Here is a 12,770-nt window from a genome sequence, read left to right on the forward strand (position 1 = left end):
ACACTGGTTTAGCCTTTGAGGTTTCAGAGTCAAGAACCACACAAGATAAAAAAATATAATTATTTATTTAAGGTGCAAAGATATTCAAAATAACAAGACAGACTGTGGGGATTAAAATAACAAAACCTTAGCATGTAAGCTCTAACTATACATACCACAGTAATTCCAGAAGGCAAAACACAAATCAGACACAGGTATAAATAACAGAGTCTCTTGCATAGAGAAAAACAGCATTTCAGTTGTTCACATCCATTTCAGCAGAAAAAAAGATGGTTGCAGAGGAGCGTCCATCCTACAGACTCAGAGCCGAAGTCATAGCTGAAGCTGAACTCCACACAGAACAAAAACAGGAGGGGCAATCCCGCAGGAAATCCAAGCAATACGTTTTCAAATCCCCAATTTATCAATTAAAGTGCAAGTGCTACTTAATTAATCAGTGCATACAAGAAAGGATTTTTCAGCATACCCGGATATGTATAGGATGTTCATGGATTGTAATCTGCTCTTTATATTTCATTGCTGCTTTATTGCACAGGATATACGCTGTTATGAAATGATTGTTCAATTTTGACTTGTATGCACTGATTAATTAAGTAGCACTTGCACTTTAATTGATAAATTGGGGATTTGAAAACGTATTGCTTGGATTTCCTGCGGGATTGCCCCTCCTGTTTTTGTTGAGTACTTGCAGGAATAGCCATCCATTCGTGCTAGGCTTAGAACTCCACACAGAAGCTGAAAGCTTAACTGAAGCTAAAAGCCTGAAGCTCCATGTTGCTAACCTATTTGTATGGGTCTTGGGGGCCTAAGTGGCTCAGGCCTGTTAGCCAATCAGGATCCCAAAAGCTGATGTCATCATTGCTAGGGAGAGTACGTGAGTGGGCAGAAGTGAGACCAATCTGCAGCTTTGGTCCCAGCCCCTTTCCCACAGGTACGAGATGCGCTGAGTGTTCAGGAATGTTAATTGGCTCAAAGCTGTACCATGGAGGTTCTAACAAGCTAACAAGCTACCTTATCTCCAAAGTCGCTGTGTACTGAGAGCTTCTTGCAAGCTCTATAAGTTTTCCCAGGCCCTTCTTCCTGAACCAAAGATTTCAAACATGGCTGCAGTTTTGAATCAGAAAAGCCATTTTCTTTACACATGATGTGTGGCTCACTAGTAGAGCATCATTGAGAAACTCCTTAAGAATTATTCAGCAAGAAAGCAGATGTATGATTGTTCTCAAAATTATGCTGAAACCAAGAATACTGCTGAGTGGGGACCACTCATCCATTACAGCAAATGGGTCACTCCCACACCCCCACCGCTGATATTCAGCTGCTTTCTCTTGCCCTGTCCTCCAGGTAGCAGCCTGTCAACCCCATTCTTAGTCTTATTCTTGCTGTGGGTATGTGAAATTTGGCAGGGCAAGATCTGCTCTACAGAGAATCACATGCTTAGCAGAAAACAAGATGAAAACATTCTTCATGGGTAGAGATAATCTTCACTCATGACAAAATAGTGGAGGAGGAGGAGGAGGAGGAGGAGGAGGAAGAGTCTAAGTGGAAGGTAAGGAAAGATTGGCAGGTCTCCTCAGTGGATTCTTACAGAGCACAATTAAGGCCTTCATGCTAGCCAGTGAGCTAATGCGTTGCTGCTTGGGCCGGGTGGATGGGCATGGCCTGAACTAGCCTAACTGGGCTGTCTCTGCTATTACTATTTACACACAGAGCAGCTCCTTTCTGTTTCAACAAAAGTCCTCCATTCTGCTCCACTGTAGTTAGGAGAAGAGAAGAAATCTGCATTGTGTTTTGTTGCTTTGTGGAGCGAGGTGATTTTCCTGGTTGCTAAAGTTATTCTGTACACTCATACAATGTAGCAATTTGTAATGGCTTAGTAAAGTCAGATCAGTTAGTGCATCAACTGGAAATTTGCAGAGTAAAGACTCAGTGTATAAAAGCACAATCTGAGAGAATATATAGTCTTCTTTCCACTTTTCTTTATTTAGCAGATGAGTAGTGTCGAATCAGTCCAGTCTGGCGGCCCCAGTTAGCACCAGCTGCCACTGTTCATGAGCGTTCAAAGTGCATCAATGAAAACAGGCAAAAATAATTAAACTGTTAGTAGTAAAACTGCTTATCTGCAATCCAAAAAGAATCTGCAGATGGGACCCCCCCTCCATGAGAACAAAGTACCCAGTCAATGGAATATAATACTAGAAAAACAAATATTACAATGGAGAATGTGTGTTTAGCTTGTTTTTTGTGACCATCTTGGCTCCCAAAGAAAGGGGGTCCCCAAAACATGTGTGCCAGCTGGATCCCTTTGTACTGAGCGCCAGTTTGTTTAGCCAGATGTCTTCCCAACAGAGACAAAGAAGAAACAGAGCTCTTATTAAAATAAGTCAGGGAACAGAAAAGTGTGTCAAGTGAAAGGAGGCACATTGTGTCCCATCTGATATTTATTAAATGTTGTTTAAGTCAGCAATGAGAAATGTGCAACATTCGGAAGTGACCCAGCCTCTCTGGTATGCACAACCAGTGACAAAAGTCCGAGGGCAAGTCAGCATTAAAGCCATGTGCTCAGATTGCATAATGGAATGCACAAACCATGAAACAATAACAAGACATGAAAATCTGATGCAAACAAGGCTCAGCTCTGCATGACTTAACACATGACCTCTTCTCAGAACAATGTATGGAGTAGTCCTATTCTGTGAAGTTTAATGTTAGCTACTAATGAGATGTGAGAAAGCTCTCAAGAATAAAATGATTTACTGCACATATACACAACTTTTATCAAAACAAAACAATTATGAACAGAAATGCTATACCAGTTGTGCATGCTTAACCCCCTTGATTTTAATAGGACTTAAAGATATTTGGATTCAGGGCCGGAATATACCATTTTGAAATGATTATGAAATTTGGACATACATGCCCCAATGATAAAAGTGCCAAGCTTCCGTTTTAGTGGGTTTCCAAGTCTGCCTTCTTGGACAAAAAGGTTCACATTTTTTCCCAAAATGAAACTGTCAAGAATGCCAGATACATTTATTAAGAGTATTCTATGTCTATTGTCTTGGAGCTGCAAATGCTGGGTCCTGGGTCATCAAGAACCCTGAAAATAGGTGGGTTTTTCTTCTTGGAACAGGAAAAATCCAGGAAAAAGCAGTCATTGATAGGAAGTAGTCATTAAAGTAACCTTTCTCACAGAGCATTTTGCAAAAGAACCCTAAGGAACAGTCCTTGCTGCATCGCCGATTGTAAAAATATGTCCAACATCCTCAGATTAGGGATACTCCAACACCAAGTGGTTTAGTTCATGTCCTGTTCTCCAGTTATGAACAGAAGCCTGACTTTTCAACAGATTGTTCATCTACTTGTTGATCTGTTCATGGCTGTTTGACAGGTTGTGTCACCATATTCTTTCGTATCTCTACAGTACAGTGTGTTTAATTTTTCATGCATGTACATTCTCACACAGCCCAAATGAGTTGTATTACCCCGTCCTCGTTGGACCACTCTTCCAGTCAGCAGAAAACTGTTTAAATCAACAGTTAGATCAGTCACAAATCATATAAATCAGTCAAACAAATATATTTTAAAAGTTTAGTGTTCATTTTAATATCCCCTAGCAATTTTAATGTCTGCCAGTCTGTTTCAATTGGCAGCATTTTCTACATTCGCAGGGTTGGGGGGGGCGTGCAAGCCTGTTTGGCAGGCATTCAAGTCATTCAGTGCTGACCCAAACAGACCAGGTGATTGCCTTACATCTGACCATCACAGTTGAGCACTGTAAATTCAACTTTCAAACCCTTCTTCAGAAACCGCCTCAGCTCTGGAGATCCTGTCTTCAGAAATAAAGCACATTGTCTTCTCAGTTAGAGGCCTCATCTTCAGAGGTGACCCAGCACACACAGCTCCACCTCCACATGTTACCTCCAGAGGGCCTTATGGATAGCTAATCCCATATTCAAACAAAGCAACCACAAGTTTAGACATAGCTTGTCCGTCTGATTCAACCAAAAGCAAGTAGAGGTTTATTAGCTAACTACTAATTTCCTCAAAGCTAAATTCCCATTCTCAATAAGCAAACTGTATCTATGTAGTTTAAAAAAAAATAATTGAGGGCAGTCTAGTTCTAAAGTTCCTGACATCTGCAATCTAACTTGCTTCTTATTCTTGGGTTGCAGAGACAGAGTTGAGAATTATACTATTGTGTGTCCAGGACCGCCCCCAAGGCATGACCTAGACACCACAAGTGGCAGCCAGCCTCCATGTATGGCAAAGGGGCCAACCCAGGTGGCAGCCATTAGCAAAAGGCAGGGGCAGAGTTGGGGCGAGGCCATGTGGCAGTTCCTGACCCAGGTGTTGGCCCTCAACTTAGGGGCAGAGACCCAGGGAGTGAAGCGGTGCCTCCACTGAGGTGAGAGTATAAAGAGGGCTCAGAACCCCCTGACCAGGGAGGAGAGTGGAGGACTGATCCTGACTATTAAGGGCAGCCTCTCAGATGGGAAGAGAGTTCTGCAGGAGTTGCAACGCCAGCTCCCTTGCCTGCCATTTCTGAGACCTAAAGGGAGGAGCGCCGATGAGGAGGAGGTTGTAAAGGCCACGGGTGGCAAGCAGCTGAAGGCAGAGATGATCCTCCAGACACTGGTTGGCACAGCGACATCATGATGGAAGGCCAAGTGGCAGACAGTGTCTTCAAGGAGCCTCACATTGTGTCTTCTGAATTAATAACTCTTGTCTGACATTCACCATAAACGGAGCAATTTTCCATTTTTCAGCATATTACTGTAGTTTGCTGATCAGAGCATCTTTAGCTTAATTTAAGAAATTGCATTGATACTGCTAAATAAGCACCAATATTACTAAATAAAGTGCATTTTCTAACTAGTTTCCCCTCTCCTTGACCCCCAACAAACAAAACATTACAAACTTCCATTTTCATTAGTAGGGTACACAAGTTATCCAAGAAGTTCCCATTACTAGACACAGAAGCTTCCATAATTTAGATGCTGACTATAGCATATTTGATCACAAGTCAGTCAAAGCTAATTTTGTCAGATATTAAAGTTAAATTGGAGGGAGAACATAATCTGGGAACTGGCCCTAAGGGAACTTTTATATTTAGTTTTATGTCATCTACATTCAGGATTATTTTGTTGTTGTTGTTTTGTCCATACATCAGTGTATATTATTTGAGGGTCCCTTCTATTAAATGAGGTGGTGATACTAAGTCTTCAAAAAGCAATTAAACTGATGCCTATTTTATATGTCAGAACCATGCAAGTTAACTAGAAATGTCTCCTGTGGCCAGTGCCTCCTTTGGCTAGGTATACAAAATGAGGGAAACCATGTCTACCAAAACTAGTGCATTGTGGAGATGATAAATCCACATGTGAAGCTCTGCTAAATCAAGTGTTCTAATCAACTGGCTTGATTACGTCTTTGTGACGTTTAATGTGAAGAATATGCTTTGAGTTTGCTTCACTGTTAAAATCTCTTTCTAAAGTAATTTAGGTTTAAGGAATGCACTGGAAATAGTTACAACTAGAAAAAGAAGGATTTATTTGAATTTCTGTTGCACGCCCAGTGCTGATGGGGGAGGAGCAGCAAGGGCAAGGTGACAGAACACACCAGACAACCTTGATGGATTTGAAAAAGGCCACATTGATTTACAGCTCATGGAGCATTGGCATCATATAGGGGACAGATCCCAGCATCAGCTGACTCACCTGCCAGCTGATGACCTACAACCCCCTCAGACCACCTGAGGATGACAGTGGGATACCACGTGGGTGCATGCCCACTGTGTGGATCCACCTGGGAGTGAGGATGCCTCGACAGCTCCAAGCTGGGCATGCATCTGTCATACTCACTCCCAAGACCTCTTAAGGGGATCCACATAATAGGGGAACTGAGCTCATAGGCCCTGTTTCCCCCCAAATGGATCCACACCCAATGCCCAAACTGCCACAAGAGCCACAAAATGGCTCCCGCCAAAGCTTCTAGAATGGCAACCAACCCAGCAAGCCATCCTGGATGTCCTGCAACCAAACGTCCAGACTCCTGCTGGACAGGTGCACGCTGTCAGGATGGAACAAGGCCTCCATTCTGAAAGAGATGTCCACCCCTCCCCCAGTTTTGAGAACTGTCCCAGAGCCTTAGCCAACTTCCTCCTGACCTAGTCCAAATCAGCAGCGCAGTGCCACGAGTGATGTTCCAGCATGTCCAACCACAGTATGTGCATCTGAGGAAAGAGTCCCTGGAGGAGTTCCAGATCAACTGTGATAGAATGCTGCAAGTCCACACCCTGCTGTCTGCCCAAGTTGTTCTTCCCTAGCTGGATGACCAGGGCATCAAGCCCCCCTCCCTAGTGACCAGCGTGGTGAAGATCCATTGGCACTAGCAAGTCTCACAACATTTCTGTGACACCAATCCAGGTGATGTTAATAGCACCATCCAGACCTAGCTGCATACTCCATCCAGACGAAGACATGGAGAGACCAGCCCAGTACCCAATACTGTGCCCATAGATCCAGATAGATTTGCACCAATCTGCAGAAACTGCCAATAGAGATTCCATTAGTGAGTGGCCCCCAAGCCCGGATGAATGTTGGCCCTATAAGTTCCAGACCTCTGTCTCCCTATGGCTTGGATATGGGATGATGTAAGGCTGAGGGCAGCAGCCATCATGGTGGCCCTGATCCAGAAGGAGTGGATTCCAAATTCTGCGGGCAGCAAGCCTGTCACCACAAGACAGGACCTGAGGATGGAAGAGAACTGAAACCTTGTCAAATGGAAGAGATCCCTATATATTAAGAAAGAGCCAGCATGTTAAGGGCAGATGAGTAGGCAGGCCCCAGTAGCTTGGACTGGGCACAGTGTCATATCTACAGTGGCGTCCAAGCAAATGTGCACCCATGATCCCCTCTAGTCGGTTTTGGACCATCATAAGAGGACATGGACCATGGCAGCAGACACCCCAATGTCTTGATCTGCTATGGCGCACCAAGACCAGTTCCCCCACTTGGAAAGCACCATAAAAGGCCAGCAGGAAGGCCATCCAAAACAGCTGGGCTTCGAAAGGTGAACACCAGATACCCAGAAGCTGGTGTAGAATATCAGCCAGGATGGCCACTGTTATACACTGGTGGGAATCGAAGGTGGGAGAAGTCACCTTCCTCAAGCCCTCCAGGGCCCTGTGGGTACTGGATGAGTTGCCCAGGTCTGAGTTAGCTGTGGGCTCCATTGAAGAAGGAGATGGCTGCCAGATAGCACCCCATGGTCCTGGGTGCTAAACCCTGTGCTTTTAATTGAGGAAAATATTGAAAGATGATAGACTCTGAGGTAGGCCAGCAGGCTGCACCGCCCATGCTGGCAGAAAGTGCCAAGAAACTGGAAGCGGCTGCAGTGTAGGCCCGGATGGTGGAGGGAGCGGTGGAGTTGAGTACTCTCTGCATTATGATGTGCTCCAAAGATTCCACAGGCCCTCTGGAAACTGGTCCAGAGTACGATACACAGCTGGGGCTAGGCTGAAGAATCTTTCCATCTGGAATCGATACAAGGCATCCACAATGCTGTTATCCACACCTGCTACATACCAAGCTGAAAATGAGATGTTAACAGAGAGACAGACCAGCATGAACCTGTGCACTAGGAGCATGACCCACTCAAAGTGGGTCATGCCTATCCAAAACCTGGACTACAGCTTATTTGTCGCACCACAACACTACCTGCTTGTTCCTGAGCTGCTCTTGCCACACCAGCACCATAATACAGAAAAACTTCAAGAAAGTAAGATCACTAATGATGTCCAACCCCACCCAGGAATAGGGACATCTCTGGGCACACTAGCATCTGCCCAGATAGACCCCAGAACTGGTGCTGCCAGCTGCATCAGAATGCATTTGCACATCGGGTCCCTCAGGTCCTGCCATGGCAAGAAAAAGGTGAGCCAAACTCTTAAGTCCTCCTTAATGCCCAAGGGAAGGAAAATGTGGTGATGAGGGGTGAAAACCCTACCCGTGGCCCTGGCCAAATGAGTACAAAAGGCCCTCCCCAGGGAGACCACCCTGCACACAAATTTCAGACGCCCTATGATGGACTGGAGCTCCTTGAGAGTGCTTTTATGATGTAAAAGGGCCTGAAGGATGAGCTCCCTCAAGCCCAGTAGCTTGTCCAGGAAAGAGTCCAGCTCTACCCCCAGGTACATCAGCTGAGTGGGCGGACCCTTGGTTTGCTCATGGGTAAGGGTTACCTCCAGGTTCCATGCCAAGGCCTGGAAGGCACCCAGGCAATCAGTGCAGGCCATGCTGCCCAGGAGACCCACAATCAGAAAATCATCCAGATAATGTGTGACATGTGGGCATCCCATTCAATCATTTGAAACCCATTCCAAGAATGTGCTGAAAGTCTCAAATGCAACACAGGTTATCAAGCAACCCATCGACATGGCCTTGTCCACGTACAACCCATTGTTAAACTTGAAGCCCAGTAGGTAGAAGTGATCAGGGTGCACCAGCAAGAGCCTGAAGGCAGACTGAACATCACATCTTGCCATAAGAGCATCCAGGCCACAGGACCAGACTAACCGCACCACCTGATCAAATGAAATGTGTTTTACTGAACATAATTCTGGAGGAATTGCATCATTAATGGAAGCACCCTAGGGGTATGACAGGTGGTGAATTAGTTGGAACTCCCCAGGGGTCTTCTTCAGTACCATCCCTAGCGACAAGAGGGGGCAAAGGGCATCAAGGCTGATGGGGATGCATGCCAGCTCCATACCTAGGGGAGCCAGTCAACTTTGCTGCATTGGTGGGCTGGGCACATTGGCCACTGGAGACTCCCTCCTTACAGGAGCTGCCAGTGGAGGGCCAGCCAGCTTGAAAGGGGTGCTGTGCACCAGCACCATGTGGGCATGAAGGCCTGGGGTGAGGGGCAAAGCAGCTGTTGCAAATATGGTCACAAATAGACACTTAGATTTATCCTGATTGTACTCTCAGCAAAGGCTTTTCACCCAATCATCCTGACCATTTCCTGCCCCTAGGATCTTCATTCCTGCTCTTAATGTGGGGCCCCCACCAGCCACAACCACAGCGTGTGTCTACTGAGGTCCATCCTCGCATTGGAGTTATGAGAGGCCCGCTTCCGAAAAACATCATACTCCAGGGCTGTACTGTCCCCAGCTAGGGCCTGGGTCCACAAAGTGATTGGACAGGTGCCAGTCTCTCTCTAGGTAGATTGCCCATACTACCATAAAAACCAAGTAGCCCTCCATCCAGTTGCTGAAAGTACTCTCAGCAACCTCCTTTTTTTGGCCCTTTTCTGTCCCTTTTGGACAGAGGGGCGCTCCTCCCATCCTCTGCCGCAGGTTTAATCAATGTGAAAACATCCACATAGTACCCATCAAGAATCTGGTCCCGCACCTTGTGCACCAGGTGAATGCCAGGAATATCCTTATCATTCATAAAGGATGGGATGTTTCCCTGGTCACCCTCCGCCTGACTGGCAACCCAAACCTCCTGGGGGTGCTCCCTTTCTGCCCACCTTTGGCCCTCCTGTGTGACACCCAGGCTGGTAAACCAGGGACATGGGCCACTACCCCCCAATACTCCGCATCACAGCCCCCTGCGTCCTCTGAGGAGGAGGACCTTCAGTGCCCTCATTGTCTGAATCATCTCCCTTCTGATGACAACTGTATTTCCTGGCAGGCCTCTTCCTCAGTGCTCAGCTGCTCAAGCTGCTGGAACTGCTGGAGGGTGATGGTGCCTGCCAGCACTCATTGGCTCAACAGGCTCTAGAACAGCAGGTGCTGATCCAAACCCGGAGGCTCAATCTCTCATAGAGGAGCGCCAGAGCTCTAGGGCCCAAGAAAGGCTCTACAGAGTGGGCCTGCCCATGGTTCAAGACACCTGCCCCCTGGAAAATCCAGGAGCCGGTGAAGGTGAGCTAGGCCCACGACATGTGATGTGCCCAAGGAGCAAACCCTTCTCACCCCCTCAGCCCTGATGGGGGAGGGGGTTGCTGATGCAACATGAGTAAGATGCCCCTTGACCCAACTGTCTCCTACCCTGCCCACTCGGAAAAGCAGCATGGTCCTAGGTCCTCCTCTGGCAGCTATCACCTTTTCGGAACTCTTAAAATGTTGGCTAGCCAGCTCCTGCGCCCGCTATGGCTGCCCTCCTTGAAGCCACCAGGGAAAATTGCTGCTTTCGAGCCCCACATGGGGCCAAAGGCAGACTGCTCTTGTGGCTTCCACTAGTGTGACTGGTGCTGGCATGCTCCTCGTCACTCACGTCCTGCAGCCGCTGCCGCCAAATGCCGCTGCTGCTGAATACCGCTTCTGAATGCCACCCCCATCTTCTGGCTGCTGCAGCTCACAGCACTTCCTGTCTGCAAGCCAGCCATGAGCTGAGTGTTGAGGGGCTGGGCCTGCCTGCCTTGATAAGCACTGGCAGAAGACCTGAGAGGAAACCACCTCTCTCAGGTCCACCACTTTTCTCCCTCCTCTGCTGCCCTGGCCAGCCAGACCTGATTAGCTGGACCAAGAATTTGATTTTGGGCAGCGTGTGCTACTCCAAGAAGGCCGCTGAGAGTCTCCCCATCCCCAACAAGCATGGCAGTCACCATGTGCCTCGCTCTCCTCACCCCATGATCCTGCTACCAGGTCCCCCAGGTAATCTGGGGGCTGATGTTTATCCGTCAGTAGTAGGGTTGCCAGGTCCCCTCAACCTCCTGGCAGGGGACAGGGGCCTGGCACTTACCTTTGGGGAGAGGGGGGGTGAGCACGTGCAGAGCACACACGTGCCCCCACACGTGCCCCCACAGGCACGATGACATCACTTCGGGCGTGACATCATCACGCGGCCCCTGGGCAAGCCTGTTTTCGGGCGCTGCAGAGCGCTCCGCAGTGCTGGAAACAGGCTGTTCTGCCATGGATTGGGCCTGTTTTTTAGGTGCTGCGGAGCACAGGAGCATTCCTGCGCTCCACAGCGGCTCTAAAACAAGCCAAATCCGCACTGAAACGGGCCCGTTTTGGGTGCTGCAGAGTGCAGGAGCCCTCCCGCACTCCACAGCACCCCTAATCCAGGCCCAAACGGGCCCAATCCAGGCAGCTGCAGCGCACGGGAGCACGCTGCACCATGGGGGAGCACGCAAGGAAGGTGCGCGCCCCCTCGCTGCTCAGGAAAGTGGGGGCGGGATGTGGGGAGCTGGGGCAGGGGATCCCCCACCCCCACCAGGGGTCTGGGATCCCTAGTCAGTAGTAAAAAAAAGTTGATGCTGCCTCTGATGCACTCTCTGAAAAGCTAAAGTTCACAAAGTAGCCAGAGGCTAATCCTTATGGAAAACATAATTTGTACCTAAAGAGTTTCTAAACAAATTTTCACTATCTCATTAATTTGATGCAAGCAGTTTATTAAATCTTAAAGTGTTCTGTGAGGTTACTGCAGTCATAGTGAACAAACAGAGTAACAGCTGAAAGAAGTTCATTATTCAAAGAAACTGGTCGCTCATTAATCCTTGTTTTCTGTATCTTCAGTGGAATAGCGCTAAGAATTAATGCAGCATTGACTGCAAAATAGTTTCACACCTCTGTACTGATGTTGCTATTGTACTTCCCAGAAGTGCTTCATCTCACCACACTTTTAAGGCTTTTAGTTCACATATTCAGTTGTTGTCAAGCATGCAGTGGTCATTATGGTTGTCTAGCCCTCGATGATGTTATGATTCCATTTACTTAGTTCCTCTATCGACCAGTTTTCCAACTTTTTTTTTAAGTTGCATTTTTTGGTAAAATGAGACTGAATGTATAATTTGATGAATGCATGTATGGTTCTTGAAAAATACGAAAAGGCAGCCTGTCTGGAATATGGGCCAAAGGAACAGAAAAAAACTAGAATTATACACTATAACGCCTGTTTTATTTTGGAGAGGGTGGAGTACATTTGTACACATGCTCAGTGGTATATATGCATGTGTCAACTTTGTTTCAAGTGCTGACTGTGTAATTAATGTCTCTTTCAAACTTTCAGATTTCAAACCAGCTAGACTTGAAGTCTTATTTTCTTTTGCAGGTATTCAAGAAGGGACACAATGCACCAAATGTAAAAGTAACTGGGCACTGAAGTTTTCCATCATACTGTTGTATATATTATGTGCCTTGCTGACAATAACAGTAACCATTTTGGGATACAAAGGTATGTTCCACATTTGTCATATTTTCTTCCTATCTAAGTAGGAATCCGTTTTTAAAAGGCAACTAATACAAGGATTTTTTTTAAAAAAAATCAAGAGTGAAATGTTTGCAGACATTGCAGACTGTACTATACATGATAATTTGATGCAATATACTATATACTATACTATAATGATGCCTGTATCAATATTAGAATTATTAATACAATAATTATTAATTATTGAAACAGAGCAGGCTGAAATTGAACCCAGTGAAGACGGAGGTCCTGCAGCTGGGACGGGGGCTGCCAGATGTTGGGATCCAGCTCCCTGCCCTGGATGGGACACCACTGGCAACTTTGCCAGTGGTAAAGAGTCTGGGTGTGTTCCTGGATGCCTCCCTATCGATGGAGGCCCAGGTCACGGCGGTTGCCAAGTCTGCATTTTTCCATCTTCGTCAGATCAGGCAACTTGCCCCCTACCTGACGCCCCAGGACCTGGCTACAGTGATCCATGCAACGGTCACCTCCAGGCTAGATTACTGTAACTCACTCTACGCTGGGCTACCCCTGGGCCTGATCCAGAAACTACAACTGGTCCAGAAT

At 46.9% G+C, this 12,770-nt stretch overlaps 1 protein-coding gene across 1 annotated transcript in view; it reads left to right on the forward strand.

The window, feature by feature from the left end:
* The window catches only part of COLEC12 (collectin subfamily member 12), a 162,153-nt gene that overhangs the window by 99,049 nt on the left and 50,334 nt on the right, over positions 1-12,770 (forward strand). The window contains exon 3 of the mRNA XM_054985963.1: positions 12,066-12,188. Within this exon, the coding sequence (XP_054841938.1) occupies positions 12,066-12,188 (123 nt within the window). The remainder of the gene's footprint in view (positions 1-12,065; positions 12,189-12,770) is intronic.

This window comes from Eublepharis macularius, chromosome 7, assembly GCF_028583425.1.
Source record: "Eublepharis macularius isolate TG4126 chromosome 7, MPM_Emac_v1.0, whole genome shotgun sequence".
Classification (NCBI taxonomy): domain Eukaryota; kingdom Metazoa; phylum Chordata; class Lepidosauria; order Squamata; family Eublepharidae; genus Eublepharis; species Eublepharis macularius.